This window comes from Mustela nivalis (assembly GCF_964662115.1).
Source record: "Mustela nivalis genome assembly, chromosome: 9".
Taxonomy (NCBI): domain Eukaryota; kingdom Metazoa; phylum Chordata; class Mammalia; order Carnivora; family Mustelidae; genus Mustela; species Mustela nivalis.
In genome coordinates, this window is record NC_139028.1 from 51042446 (window position 1) to 51058879 (window position 16434).

General features: G+C 40.6%; 1 protein-coding gene across 4 annotated transcripts in view; it reads right to left on the bottom strand.

Moving 5' to 3' along the window:
* The window catches only part of TMEM135 (transmembrane protein 135), a 250030-nt gene extending 233867 nt beyond the window's left edge, over positions 1-16163 (bottom strand). For 3 of the 4 annotated variants that reach the window (XM_082749023.1, XM_082749022.1, XM_082749021.1), the window contains exon 1: positions 15789-16163. Coding sequence is in view for 1 of the 4 variants with exons in the window: in XM_082749021.1 (XP_082605147.1) it covers positions 15789-15929 (141 nt within the window). In the remaining 3 variants the exon portion in view is untranslated. The remainder of the gene's footprint in view (positions 1-15788) is intronic. The other variant, XM_082749024.1, reaches the window with a different exon arrangement.
* Positions 16164-16434: the final 271 nt, after the last annotated feature.

Consider the following 16434-nt stretch of genomic DNA (forward strand, 5'->3'; position numbering starts at 1 on the left):
CAGGATTGTCAGTGAGCCCTGTTGCTCAACTGTCGATCCCAACATTTAAAATCAGAGACAAGACTGGTTAATTCATGCTCTAACTAAAACCCACCATGTTATTTCTTATCACACTTTCTTGAGTCACTGAGTAAGACATTTTATAATAACTGGAACATTCCAACCACCAAACAGATCAGAAAAGCCCTGACAGCAACAGAATGCCTAGAACACCACACTCCACCCATCCCCTTCCCCACTCAGGGTCACCACTGAATACATGCTCACTCCAACCCATGATCACGTGCTCTCTGCCTGCTCTCCTGTATGCACCCACCCTCAATCTCTCTCAATAAATCTCTATGTGTGGCCAAAGAGGTTGGTTTTTAAGACTTGAGCCTGACACCTCTCTCCCACTGCCAGCACCTAAAATAATTTCTCCCTTTCTCTTTTCCAAAACCTCATCTCTTGAGAGCTTGGCTCAACCCAGAGCTGTGCTCTGTATTTGTCCAGACCCCTCAGGACTCCCCTGGATGGAGCAGTTGGCTGAGGAATGCATCAAGGCTTTGCCCATTCATTTCCTGACTTAGAGACTGTAAGGGAGCCATTGGTAACAGGATCAGTAGATGTTAGAGGAGTGTTCACTATAACCTAAGTGTTACATGGTCAGGGAAAAGCTGTTAAAAAAGAGAAGTTACACGGTCCCCATGAGAACCAAAACTAAACCGCATTTTCATAGCACCAAGAGATTGAAAATAAAAAACAGAACTTCAATGAACAAAACTAGAGAGGCATCTTCATCCACAGTTAGAAGAGTTCCTATATTTTGTCTCTAACAAATTTCAAACCCTTTTGAAAAAATAAGACCTCGGGCGCCTGGAGGTTCAGTCCATTGAGCGGTTAGCTCAGGTCATGATCTCAGGGTCAAGAGATGAGCTCGGCACTCTGAGTTTGTTTCCCCCTCTACCTCCCTCTCTGCTCCTTGGAGCCCCATTCATTTGCACTGAGAACTCTCTCCAAGACAGATGAATCTTTAAAGTAAATAAAATAAATAGGGACAACTGGGTGGCTCAGTGGTAGTTAAGCGTCTCCCTTCAGCTCAAGTCATGATCCCAAGGTCTTGGATTGAGTCTAACATTAGGCTCCTCGCTCAGGAGGGAGCCTGCTTCTTCTCCCTCTGCCTGCTCTGGCTATCGCTCCCCCGTGTCTGAGCTCTCACACTCTCTCTAACAAATAAATAAATAAATAAAATCTTTAAATAAGCAAATAAATATAAAAAATAAGACCTCATTTTTTAAAATATTTAGAATAAAGGAGGTAGAATTACTTTATTGTCACAAATAAATTTATACGTCGGTTTCCGTAGTGTAGTGGTTATCACGTTCGCCTCACAAATAAATTTATACTGCATGTGCTGGTTCGTTATGTGTCAACTTGACTGGACCACAAAATGCCCAGTTTGTTTGGCCAAACATCGTTCTGGGTGTGCCTGTGAGGCTGTTTCTAGATAAGATGAACATTTTTAGCAGACTGAGTAAACCAGATTCCTCAGGTGGGTGGACCTAATCTAATGACCTGAAGACCTGAACAGAACCAAGCAGTTCAGTACAGGGAACTCCTCCTGCCTTCCCTCAGCTGGGCATTAGTCTTTTCCCACTTTCAGACTCAGAAAGAAAACATCTCCCCCCCTTTGGTCTCAAGCCTGATGAAAGGCTTTCTCTCCTGTGTCTCCAGCTTACTAATTGGAGATCCTGGGACTTCTCAGCCTCCATAACTGGGTGAGCCAATTCCTTTTTGTAAGTGTGTGTGTGTGTGTGTGTGTGTGTGTGTGTGTGTGTGTACGTACTCACATATACACATACCCTTTTGGTTATGTGTTTCTGGAAAACTCTGACAAATGCATTACATTTAAATTGCTTCCAAAATGTTTACTTTTTGAGATTAAAACTATAAGCTACAAAAGCTGAATTTAAATACCAGAAACAAAAAAAGACAAGAAACCAAGTGTCGTAACAGATCAATACATATCTTTTTACAGTTTTCAAAGCTTTTACATATGAACTATCTCATATGTTCCCACAGCAAGTCATGAAGTAATTAAGACAGGATTATCATCTATTTATGGATGAGGAAACTGAGGGTCACACTATAAATCACAGAACAAAACAAAAACTAAAATCTTATAATTTACACCCAATGCATACACATGCTGTCTCATCAGGTACAGATAACCAGATTAAAAAATAATAAAAATCTAGGACAAATTTGTTAATAACATATGCTGGAAAATACAAGCAAATCTTCAAAAGTTTTCCTTAACTATTTATTATAAGCCTCCCTGTAATGAATATCTTATCATCAGGCATTGGTGATGACCATTAAGCCTCATAGTATCTCTATTCTCAATAAAAGGACTACAATGAAATATATATGGAAGTTGACATCAGCTTTAAGATAAACCTAAATAGGGCGCCTGGGTGGCTCAGTGGGTTAAGCCGCTGCCTTCGGCTCAGGTCATGATCTCAGGGTCCTGAGATCGAGTCCCGCATCGGGCTCTCTGCTCATCAGGGAGCCTGCTTCCTCCTCTCTCTCTCTGCCTGCCTCTCTGCCTACTTGTGATCTCTCTCTGTCAAATAAATAAATAAAATCTTTAAAAAAAAAAAAAAAGATAAACCTAAATATATACTTTACATATAATATTGAGAAAAAAATATGACCAAGAACAAGACTCAGATTGAGCCCTATATACATTAAATCCATGTTCCAAACCAAGTAATACTAATACTTTTGGTAATATACACATTACCTGTTACTTCCACTTACCAATATAACTTCCCATGTAATACTATAACCTTAAACCAAAAACATTTTCATACCCTATCTTCTCCTGCATATTTAAGTACAAATATCATGGGCTTTAATAGGAAATACCTTGATTAATGAAGAAAGCTTCTAAAAGTAGACTTCTCATTGAAGAAATTTATTCAGGTGAAAAAGAGAAAGAATGCACACATACTCCATTCTCTCCAATAAGAATATTGGGTATACTGAATTGAATCCTTAAAACAGAATTTAAAAAGCTCAAGCTAGAGAAATAGGGACAATTTCAGCCAGAGAACCCACAGCTATCAGGGGATTGTGCAAGCTAAATACCAAAGTGCCTTATCATTTCTTCATATATTAAATCCCAACTACAGAAGACAAAGCCATTCTCCAAAAGTTTAAACTGCACTTGTACTCACATACTTCTAAAACTTACTCATGCTGACTGAAACTTACTAGTGCTGAAGCCTTACTAATTAGCCCCTCAGCTACTTGATAGATATAACATCCCTTACTATTTTTCTGATGGGATAACCCCGATCATCTACCTGAACCAGAAAAAAGGCTTAACCACAAATTTAACCATGAGAAAAAAAGAAAAGAGCACAGAAAAAGCTTTAAGAAGATGCTTAACCTCCCAGATCTCACAATTTTGTCTTAAACATCCTTGATTTACCTTTAGATGAGTGAAACAAAGAGGTTAAAATAGCTTTTCTAATATTTGTAATGACATCTGTAATCTTTTGTAACTGAAAATGTCTGACTACCTTATTTAAAATACAGATTTTATTATAAAAGAGGTTCAATCTCAGCAAATCTGGTAATCAAGGTGTTTGTATGGTCTGAGATACCTTATAACTGCCTTGCGCTTCAAGTTTAAATAAGGGTCAAAGTCAAAAGGAAAGAAATCAAATTCTTGGCCAGGATATTGGATTTAAGAAAATCATTAAATACTCTCTGTGAAGTAATTGCTTCTTATTTCTCAGTATCCTCATGGTAAAATTTGGGTTTTGTGCCATAAACGTTAAGCCTAATACATATATACTTAATATATATTCATATATTCACTGTAGCTCTTCACTGGGAAAGCATTCCAAACCCACTATACTAGAAGGGATCGTCTCTTATAACACAGTCTAGAAACAACCTGTACTCCTTAAAAGCAGTTAGCAACTTCTTATCATAGTTGAAAGAATTTCTTGTCTATTTCTTGTACATTTATCGTCCCCCTTAACCCTAATGTCCAAGTACATCTTGTTCCCCCACCATTGTATTTCTGACACATTGTAGGCAATCTCTAATAAGAAGGTCTGAAAGCAAGAGTGGGAGAAAATGAAGACTCAGTAAATAGTTACATTAACACTGGACAAGCTCCAAATGGAACTATAAGCACACTCTGTAATCATCCTGATGAACTCAGCGACCCCTGTGTGTGAGAGTTTCTGAGACACAGGTGTGTGGAGGGGGGAGTCTCCACGTCTACTTTCTGCAAGGTTTAGAAATCACAACTGAGGGGCGACTGGGTGGCTCAGTAAGTTAAGCCTCTGCCTTCAGCTTGGGTCATGATCTTGGAGTCCTGGGATCGAGCCCCGCATGGGGCTCTCTGCTCAGCGGGGAGCCTGCTTCCCCTTCTCTCTTTGCCTGCCTCTCTGCCTACTTGTGATCTCTCTCTGTCTCTGTGTCAAATAAATAAATAAATAAAATCTTTTAAAAAAGAAAGAAAGAAATCACGACTGAGCAGAACCAACCTCCTTCTTACTGCCAATAGCTACAAAGGTATCCTTTGAGGCAACTCCCAAACTGGATAAAGCCCAATCCAAACTGCTGAAATCTAGTTAGAATCAAGAAGCCAATGCAACGTGACATGTGTAATAAGTCGAAAGACTATACGAAATAAATGGTAATAACTTGAAAACACTGTAAATTCAGCATTCTTTAAAAAAGAAACCTGCTCAAATCTAATGATACTTGATCTAGCATTCTTCCTTCTTTTCACTTTTTTCCACACATAAACTCATTTTACTGAATATTTTCCAGTGCAGCTAAAAGCCAAATTATTTAAAATCTGCTTTCATTCACTTCAATTATTAATTATTAATTCTCCTCAGGTGTTAAGTATGAGGAAAGAGAGCATCATATACAGTTTGTAATATCAATGGAAAATACTAATTTGATTCATTAATGAATCAGGCTCATTAATGAAGTTTTCAGCTATACTCCTTGTTGCCCAAGATGAAACAGACTTATATTAAACATGAAGGAAAAAATACACACACAAAAAAAATCTCAAATGATAACACACTTTGAGAGGAAATCAATTAGTAGGAAAAAAGTTAAGATAAGTGATAAACCAACAGACAATTTTAAAGTTTGACCTCGTGTCGAGATTCAAACAAATCTTTAATATAATATGATAGTATGCTATGATGAAATATTCTAAGACCCCTAATCATAAAAGTATCAACTACCATTGTGAATTACTATGTGGCTAGTACAGTCCTCAGAAATATAAACATACTTCCAATCACCATACCACACAAGTAATGCAAGAAATTGTACCAACGTGTTTTGAAAAGAGTCTCCAAAAACCTTTACTTTAGCTCTTTGTTAAGCAGTCACTTCAATTAATTAATTAACTAAATTAATTCCCATTCCCTAATTATCACCTAGCATAGAACTCGTTAGAGTCCATTATTTGACAAGCATATTATAAACCTATTATCAAAGTCCTACCACACTTTTTTATCCCTTTTTTTTTTTTAAGATTTTATTTATTTTTTCGACAGAGAGATCACAAGTAGGCAGAGAGGCAGGCAGACAGAGAGAGGAGGAAGCAGGCTCCCCGCCAAGGAGAAAGCCCGATGCAGGGCTTGATCCCAGGACTCTGGGATCATGACCTAAGCCGAAGGCAGAGGCTTTAACCCTCTGAGCCACCCAGGGACCCCTTTTTTATCCTTTTTATGGATACGTTTGTGCTTCAGCCTTTTTTAAGGGCCTATTCAGCCAGAGCAGCCCGACCCTGGTTGAACTGCCATTTTGCTGTAAAGCTTAAATTGACCTTGCGCACCCCCCCCCCCAACTTACTTAATAGCAAGACCGGGAAACCAGTCCCAGGTAACAAAGTCCAAGTCCAAGTCCAAGGGTGGGTCAGGCCAGGTGGAGGTATTCAATCAGTGGGGGCATATACTGTCTCCTAGCTACCAGGGAGTATGGGCCCCCACCCTTTGGGGAGCCGTTTGGCGCCAATCCTAACCAAGGTGTGATAGGCTGGTTCAAATGTCTACTAGAGTAAATTGTAATTCAATTGGTCGCCTAGCATCACTGTGGAGTTTTCTGTGTGTGTTACAATCTCATTGACCACCTGTGTGTGGCCAGGCCCAACCACATGGCCTTTGCTCTATAAAAGTTAGTCTGGAAAGTAGGGGGGGTGGTCCTCTCTGTAGGGGTGGCCCCGATGGGTCTGTTTGACAGTCGATCTGATTCCTGATGCCTGGTGCGAAATAAAGCTTTGCTTGATCTTCACTTTGTATCAGTCTCGCTCCTTTAATCACGGACCCATTATTGGGGTACCAAATTTTGGGGGGACCCAACACTTTCAATCCAGGTTGTCTTGTCATAATCAATAAAAGCAGTTACTTATATGTACATGTATATTGCTTATGCACAAATAGGAGGCAAGATATTTTTTTCTCTCAAAGTCAAAACTCAAAAAGAGGAAGTCTCCGTGTATTAGTTCACTCCTTAGAAATGCTCGTTTTTTGACAATCTGTTGTCCCTTCTTAAGAAATTCCTCAGAAATCAAGAGCTCTCTATATTAGATTGCAAAACTTAGATTCAAAAATACAAATCATGTAATTGCATCTGGGTGGAGGTGAAATAAACACAAAGGGAAAATGATATGACATGTAATCAAACAAGCAACAGCCAGATCATGTATGATTCTATAGGCCATGGCAAAGCTTGCACATTAACTGAGATGGAAAACCACTGAAGAGTTCTGTGCAAAAGAATAACAAATGCTGGTTTCTGTTTTTTAAAAATATGGGAGCACCTGGGTGGCTCAGTCAGCTAAGCATTTGCCTTTGGCTCAGGTCATGATCCTGGGGTCATGGTATCAAGTCCTGCTCAGAGGGAAGCCTATTTCTCCCTCTCTCTCTGCCCTCCCCCAGCTCATGCTTTCTCTCTCTCAAATAAATAAAACCTTAAAAAAAGAGAGAGATTTTTTATGAAAATACTGGGGTTCAAATATGTTAAGCATCTTGCTCAAGGTCAAAAAGGTAATAAGTGGCAACACTGAGATCCAAGCCAATGCTCTTCCTACCTCTCAATATCTCCCAAAACTCCCTGCTCAAGATTTCTCTGCAACATTCTTTATTCAACCTCTTCATACCTCTAACTACTTCTTTCATTTTTTTTCCTCTACTCCAAAAACGAGCATTCCTCAGACTGTCTTCTCTTTTCTCAACTCTCTCCCTTCTTGACCTAAGGACCTCGCTTCCTTGTCAACCTACCGTAACTTCAACTCTAATCTCTATTCCTATGACATCTTAACCTAAATCTCTAGCCCTATCTTCTCTCTAGATTAGCAACTCTACATTTCTCAATGCTTCCTGGTCATTCTCCACTCATATATTGCACTAGCAGCTAAAACTCAATATGGCCCCAAACCAATCCAGCATATCTAAATGAAAATAGTTTTTCTCCAAAGCACTAGTTCCTACACATCCCAATAAACAAGGCTTAAAACTTTCCTCTACTTTACAAGTGAGTCACTAATTCTAATCAAACAATTCTATATACCACTGCCAGATTAAGTTTTTTAAAACAACCTCAGGCATACTACACCCTGTTAGCAACCTTTAGCCATCCCTACTATGTCAAATCAAATAAAATCCAAATTCCATCTGCCATTCTCCAAGCAAAGCGTACCTTATTCTACCTGAATGGCTTAGTTTAAGCCATTCTTCTCCCTCATCCATCACCTATTTCTACCTTTCCAAATCCTACCTTTCCCTCAAGGCCAGTAAAATACCACCTTTCCCATTAAACTTCCCATTATTTTCCATTCAAATGTAATCTACCTCTAATCTCCCAAACCATTGTCCCCGTACCTCCCAGTATTTATCTCGAGGAATTTGTATTACAGGATATCACACACCTGTGGGATCTCCCTCCTGGACTATACATTCAATCTAAGAAATACGTCCCATTCATTTTTTTAATTCTTCCCCACACACATGGAACACGGCTGCTGTAACAGCACCCTGCAAATGGCAGATGCGATAAATAACTGGTAAACAGTAAGGGGACAAATATTCCAAATACTAAAAGTTTAGGTTTAGATATTACAAACCCTAATCATCAAATTTCAGTATCCCCTCCGTTAATGTGTATTTTTTCATCAATATTTAAAATGTTTTAGTGTCCAAAGTCCATGACAAATACAATTCTCTAAGTACTAAATAAGAGATCTGGTTATTCAAAATCATCTGCATCACAGTGAATAACTAGAGTTGGATAAGAAGGCAAACTGATGGAAAATCTATCACCACAGAGATTACCAATATGGATCTGGCTCCCTCACTCATCCAGGTGGGTTTCTCTCTCTACCAATATATTATTTTATTGAAGAGGATAAACTCTCCTAGAGAGAGGACCACTCTGATGTAAAGAGAATTTTCTAGCAAAGATACAAAAGTAAATAATGCTGACATTGAAATACGCACATTAATGGTCAGAAGGCTGTTTAAGTTTTTTTAAAATCAACCAAATACCTATAATCTACTGACTCAGAAACATGAACAGTAATGGATCATAATTACTTAGATCCTACATTCCAACATTTATTAATTTTTATCCCTGATATATGATAACTGAAGAGGCAAACAAGAGTAAAGCAGATACGGCCAGCCACACTGAGACAGTTGCTACAGGGTTGAGTTGAGTGTTTAGTAAATCAACTTTCAGCTGAACACACCGGTGTGCTCGAAGCGTACTTTGTACTCCACAGAGATCAGTCAACAAGAAGTCACATAAGAGAAACAAGTTCAACAGACCCCAAATGTTATGTTGAAACACGGGGAAATTCATAATAAAAGTGCTTATTTTGTTAAAAAGCCACATTACTGTTATATCTCCAAAGGCATAATAACAAATTATGTAAAAATCATCATTTATTTGTTGAATAGACTGATAAAGGGAGTCCCTTACCTCCGCCCCCAAACTAGGCTTCAAACAAAACTTTAAGAGAGATTAGTCAATATGTTTACAAATTCCATGATCTCCAAAGGTCAAATAATCCAAACAGCTATTCTCAGTTGAGCAGTCTGTATTCTACCATCACTTCAGTCTCTTTTTCTCTCTCTCTCTCTTTTTTTATTTTTTTTATTTATTTATTTATTTTTTTAGTAAAAACAGAAACAAATGGCCTATTACCAAGAACCTGGAAAAGTCTCATGGTAGGGGTGCCTGGGTGGCTCAGTGGGTTAAAGCCTCTGCCTTCAGCAAGGTCATGATTCCAGGGTCATTGGATGGAGACCAGCATTAGGCTCCCTGCTCGGCAGGGAGTCTGCTTCCCACCCCCTCTCTCTGCCTGCCTCTCTGCCTACTTGTGATCTCTGTCAAATCAATAAATAAAATCTTAAAAAAAAAAAAAAGTCTCATGGGACAACTGGGTGGCTCAGGGGGTTAAGCTCTGCCTTCGGCTTGAGTCACAACCTCTGGGTCCTAGGACTGAGCCCCTGCATCGGCCAGGAGCCTGCTTCTCCCTTTGCCTATCCCTCCCCTTGCCTGTGCTCGCGCTCTCTCTCTCTCTCTCTCTCTGACAAATAAATAAATAAAATCTTAAAAAAAAAGAAGAAAAGAAAGAAAGAATTTCGAAACGTCTCATTGCTGGTCTCCTTTAGAAAACCTGCTCAACCACTACCCTTAAAAACTTCGTCTACACTATTTGCCAGAAGCACTTTACATATTATGCTTCATTTAATCTTCACAAATATCACCCGAGGGAAAATTTCTCCAATACTGCAGACACAGAAATTGAGGCTTAGAGTGGTTGGGTAATTTGTCTGAGGTTACCCAGCTAGTAAGGAGTGAGATACAATTCTAACTTGGGCAATTTGATCCCAGAGTCTAAGATCCTGCCTATAAGCCACACTAAAATACAAAAATCTGAACAGCCTCCTGCAAGTAGAGTCAAGCTTTGGGAGTTTTCTAGAATTACCATTTTTTCTATAAAATAAAACTATGTGAGAACATTAAGAAAAAAAAAAGAGGGGATCTTAGTCTACCTTAATGAACAGATTTCTTTTGTCAGTGGTTTCCAAGCCTTTTGCAACTAACTAGAGACTGTCCCTAAATTGTTTTTTTATTTAATTTCTAAGAATTCCAACTCTTGCATAAATGTTTATTCAGTTTAGAGGTGATGAACTGAGAATCGGTTAGATTATATGGCTCAAGGGAATCAATATTCTATAAATATTTTTGTGGTCTGAAGAAGGTTATAAACATCTGAAGGTCAATGAAAAGGCAGGTTTTTAAATCACTCCTTCCCAAAAGTGCAAAAGGTTCTACTTTGCAGTCAGCTACCTATAAATGCCAGTACTCTAATCTAAACGTTCTAAAGATAGTCACTGAGGAAAAGTATATTTAAGAAAGGTCTTAGGGGCGCCTGGGTGGCTCAGTGGGTTAAAGCCTCTGCCTTCGGCTCAGGTCATGATCCCAGAGTCCTGGGATCGAGCCCCACATCGGGCTCTCTGCTCAGCAGGGGGCCTGCTTCCTCCTCTCTCTCTGCCTGCTTCTCTGCCTGCTTGTGATCTTTGTCTGTCAAATAAATAAATAAAATCTTTAAAAAAAAAAAAAAAAAAAAAAAAGAAAGGTCTTAGAACCACCTGAGTAAGTTATGTGAGCAAGTCTTCCTTCTTAAAGAAGAGACCTAAGAACTTGGGCAGCATAGAATCCATCCCCTCAAATGGGCAAGTGTGTATTCTAAATTTGTATTCTAAATTACAGATGACACTAGCTTTCTTTCATTAATGTTAGTGACAGCCTAGGGTTTAAACAGTTTAACACCTGTTTCCTGCTTGTGTGTGCATGTGTGTGTGTGTGTGTGTGTGTGTGTATGTGGAAAGGGGTACCGCTTGTTGTGAGGCATGAGGTAATAACTAACATTCAAGAAATTAAATATAACATCCTGAAATACATTTTTGGTACATATATAAATCATTAGTATATATTATAGTACATTCAGGATTCTTTAAAAAAAAAAATACAGGAGGGGCGCCTGGGTGGCTCAATTGTTAAGCGTCTGCTTTTGGCTCAGGTCATGATCCCAGGGTCCTGGGATCAAGCCCCACATGGGGCTCTCTGCTCACCAGGAAGCCTGCTTCTCCCTCTCCCACTCCACCTGCTTGTGTTCCCTCTCTCACTGCATCTCTCTATGTCAAATAAGTAAATAAAATCTTTAAAAAAAAAAAAAATACATGAAGTGAATTGATGATGAGGACTGATGTTTCTTAAAAACTATATAAACACAAAGATTCACTATTAAAAGGAATAGTCCACATACATTTCAACATGGTTTAAGCATTAGAAGCATAAAAACAACAGTAGATACCAAGAAGGAAACGAAGCGAGAGAACAGTAAATATGAAAGGAATAAAAGGAATCAGTTTAGTTCAACACATATGGTAATATTAAAATGAAAAGCAGAGAGATAAAACCCAATTTATAGGCTCCAAAAAAAACCTCTTAATTAAAATTTCCCCAAAACCAGCTTCCTTTCAACGATGGCATCAGCATCAACCAGATTTAAAGTCCTCGAAGCAGAAATAAGTCCTCACACTAACCCAATACTCAGTCTCTAAGTCCTATTCATTCTTCCTATGAAATACATCCTATGGGGGCACCTGGGTGGCTCAGTGGGTTAAAGCCTCTGCCTTCCACTCAGGTCATGATCTCAGGGTCCTGAGATCAATCCCCACATCAGGCTCTCTGCTCAGCAAGAAGCCTGCTTCCCTTCCTCTCTCTGCCTGCCTCTCTGCCTACTTGTGAGCTCTGCCTGCCAAATAAATAAAATAAAATTTAAAAAAGAAAAAAGAAATACATCCCATGAAACGTATCTCTTGTAAAATGCTTCTAAAGGTGCCCTCCATTCTCTCGCACTGCCCAGTATCACCTTACTCCTGAACTATTCATGAGTTCATTCATTCACATTTGCACTCATTCAGACACTAAGCACTTACTGAAATATTGTGCTAATTCTGAATGCAAGCCACCAGCCTAACAGGACACAGAACATATGCACTGTTTTAAGAACAGCAAAAATTTATTGGGGCCCTCCTATGTGATAGCTGCTATTCTATTATCCCACCTATGTCCTCAAAACAGCCCCAAGAGATGAGTATAATTATTTTCTGCAAAACAAGGAAACTAAGGCTCAAAGAGGTGAGGTCATTTCCTTAAAATCACATTGCGAGTAAGTTGCATTGAGGGATTCCATGGGAAGCGGCTCGCTCTTTCCGCCCCTTAGTGAGTCTCCTGCATCAACTCCTAAACGGTCTTTCCAATCAAGTCCACCCAGTGCTACCAGATTCATCACCTCAAAGTCACCATTTTGTACTTGTAACCCCTTTGCTCAAAAAAAATCTCTGGCTCCTTTAACCTGACCTCTAAGACAACTTTGAGTCAAAACAAAAACAAAAAAAACCTAGAACAGAATCCTGTCTGTCCCTTACTAGCTCTGAATCTTGAAGTCACTTAATCTCTTTAGCGTTCAGCCTTCTTACCTATTAAATGTGGATCCTAAGACAGAGTTGTGTAAGAATTAAACCAGATAAAATATGTAAAGGTCTAAGTCATGCAATTATTCAGTAAGAAAGTGTTCTCTTTTTTTTTTTAAGATTTTTATTTATTTATTTGACAGACAGAGATCACAAGTAGGCAGAGAGACAGGCAGAGAGAGGGAAGCAGGCTCCCTGCTGAGCAGAGAGCCCAATGCAAGGCTCGATCCCAGGACTCTGGGATCATGACCTGAGCCGAAGGCAGAGGCTTAACCCACTGAGCAATCCAGGAGCCCTAAGTAAGAGTTCTTAAAGCTCATGATTCCTGTACACAAAACTTCTATTTCAGTCAACCAATATGCATACTGCTTCTCTTACAAAACCACTTAGTTTTCTGCCTCATTTCACATTATTCTCCATCCTCCCCATTAGGAGTAAGTATTCTACAAATGGCTCCTATAAGAATCAATGTCTCCCCCGCCACCCACCCCCGCCATCTTCATGGCCCAACTCAAATGCTACATCTGCCAAAAAGCCTTGCCTATTGAACTTTATATCTAACTTAAATGTCACTGGGGTAAGAGGGAAGAAAAAAATGCCTAATTCTTCAAGACCTACTTTGAACCAGGAAAATACATGATATATCTTCAATGAATTCTTTCACTTAATTCTCAGAGACAGACAAAGTAACATGGACAAACAGCTAGTAACTAATGGAGCGGAGATTCAAATGCAGATGTCCTTGATCCCTTTTAAAGCCCACTTCTTCCCAAGCCACCTTTTATCTTGGCACTGGAGGTCACATATTTAATCAACAACTATCCAACACTGACAAAGGGCACAGTGTTCCTATTTGCTCTAAGTTGCCCCAGTCACACACACAAACATAACTGAAACAAAACTGTCATGAAATAACACTTATCCTTAGTACCTGCAAAGGACTCTCATTTTTTCTGTTCTCTTCTATTTCACTTAAAAGAAAACACTGGTGGGGGTGCCTGGGTGGCTCAGTCGTTTAAGTATCCAACTTTCGGTCTCGGCTCAAGTCTTGGTCTCAGGGTCATCGGATCAGCCCATGCTCAGCACAGAGCCTGCTTAAGATTCTCCCTCTCCCTCTCTCTCTCTGCCCTCCTTGCTGTCTCGAGGACTCGCTTTCTTAAAAGAAAAATAGTAATAATAAATAAAAGTAATAATAAAACCTTAGTTCCCATTAATTTTTTTTTAAAGGTTTATTTATTTGAGAAAGAGAGCATGAGCAGGGTCGGGGGGCATTGCAGAAAGGGAGAGATAAACTCAAGCTGACTCTGTGTTGAGAGCAGAGCCAAACATGGGGCTCTATCTCACAACCCTGAGATCATGACCTGAGCCAAAACCAAGAGTCAGACACTTAACTGACTGGACCACCCCATCCCCCACTAATTTTATTTCACAACCACTCTTTTTTTTTTTTTTTTTTTAATTTCACAACCACTCTTGAGCAGCAAACCAAAACCTAAAATACACAGGTTATAAGGGGCACAAGGCCAAATAAGATAAAGAATTTATTCTCAAGAAGTATTCAGTGGGAGATATAACATAATCCTCAAGAAGTATTTAGTGAGAGAGATCACAGTGAATCGTAGACTTTTCCTGACCCCTGGCTCTTCCCTACCTGTTGTAAAAGAAAAACCTGTTCCTATTGCTCCCTTGAACTTCCCTATCATGGAACATAACCAATAAATTGTCCAGGCTATACATATGACAAAAATCAGGCACTCAACAAATAGTGGTTAAATGAATGAATGAGACACAATAAATTTTCAGAGGGAGAAATTAGACAGCATAAACTCTCTCCCCACCTACATCATAATCCCCTAAGAGCAGAAATAATCTTTTTGAATTATTGAATATACCATGAGCTCAATATTGTTTGTAGATATTCTGTTTTAAAAAACACTGAGCTAAAGACTGGCCACAATTCATGCGGAAAATCAGATAAACATGGATATTGGCCAAAGAAAATCAAGGCAGAAATGTCCAGCTCCTGTAACAGTTTTATTATTAGCTTCTATTTTAGGTCTTTCCTATTCAAAGTATGACTCTTGATCAATACTTGCATCAAGAGAGCATCAATATTGCTTGAGAGTTTGTTAGAAATGTAGACTCTCAGACCCACCCAACCTACTGAATCAGAAACACTCATTTTCACATGATCCCACGGTGTGAGGGGGTGGAGGTCTGAACACATATTAAAAAGTTTCAGAAGCATGGGTCTATATGATAAAAATGAAACTGATTTCTGCAAGCTCAGGGAAAGTTACCATCTTCTTTGCTATCTCTGTAATAAACAACCAGACTTTTCAAGAAGTACCACAGATAGGGCCATGACACACTTTCTGACATATTAGGCTACAGATCCAAATTACTACTCAATGAAAGGTAAGAACTAACCATCCATTAACTATTCAATGAAACCCATAGCAAACATACAAAATATATTTTTTTTTTCTTTTAACAGTTCTTAGTGATACAGACACGTATTTACAAATATTCTTTACTCAAAACTCCAAACTTAAATTGCTTTGGTGACCTAAAGTCAGGTCTTTCAGTCACCTTCACTGACTCACTCTGGAATCATTCTTTATAAAGCAGCACTCAAAATCTCAACCAGAAGTCTACTCTGTGAACCTGCAGGAACACTTGCAAAACCCTCAAGCCACAATACTATCATGCCAAACTAAGACAAGATCTGAGCCCACAGGGATCTGCTGTCAAATACCCTCTTTAAAAAAAAAAAAAAAAAAAAAAAAAAAATGGAGAGGGGTTATCGAGGGACTTAGACAAGGAAAAGACTGCAGGGCATTTCTCATCGCCTCGCTGACCTACAAACTCTTCTCCATTAAGGCAAGAGAGAGGAAAAGCACCGCAGTTCCCTCAATTCACAATTTTAAGTGTCCTAACTTAATCCTGAAGTTGGGAGCCCCGTCCCCTTCCCATCCACAGGCATTCGGATGACAGCTCAACCTCAAGTTCCCCTCCCCCTTCTCCGGCCCAATGGAGCAGGTGAGATATCCGCCCCTTTCGACCTCCATCATCCGGTCCACACTCCCCCAAAACCTCCAAATAGAATCCGACAGAGGAGTCGCCCAGGCCGCTCGGAAGCACGACTGCACTCCCTGACCCATCCTCCACACTAAACTCGCCGAGGGAGGAGCTGACGGATCTCACCAAGTACAGGGGAGCGTAAATCTTCAGGGACTCCTCCAGAGCGCCCCTGGTGATCTGCACGAAGGAGACCCCGCAGGAAGGGTGCCAAGTGTGGCCGATCTCGTAGCAGTTATGAGGGATGGACTTGCTGAGAGCCGCCATGACAGAGAGCCGCGCGGAGGGGCAGCGAGGGGTGCGCGGAAGCTCCGAGGGAGCGGGCCCCGAGGGAGCAGAGCGAGCACCCAACCGCAGCCGGCGCGCGGGGCCCGCTGCTTAAGGTGCGGAATGGAGGGGAAAGGTCACCTGAACGGGGTTACTCTGGGCCAAAGTCCTCGGATGTTGAGCCCTCGGCGTATCGCAGCCCGAGGGGGCGGGGCGCGCACCGAGGAGGCGGGGAGAGGCGGAGCGTGCGCGCGCCCGGCCCCCCGGAGCCCGGGGCGGCGCGGGGAGCGGAAGGGGTGAGAGCGTGGCTCGGGGACGCGCCTGTCGCCCCGCGGCGCCCGTCAGCCCCTAGCTGGAGCGCGAGCCCTGCAGCGGGTACGCAATGGTAGGTGACTTGGGTCCCGCTGTGCTCCAGTCTCTGTCCTCTCAAAGTCCTACCCAGTAGAACCGAGGGCAGTGGAGGAAGGGGAGGAAATGTCTTTGTTGGCGGCTGGGGGAGAAGACG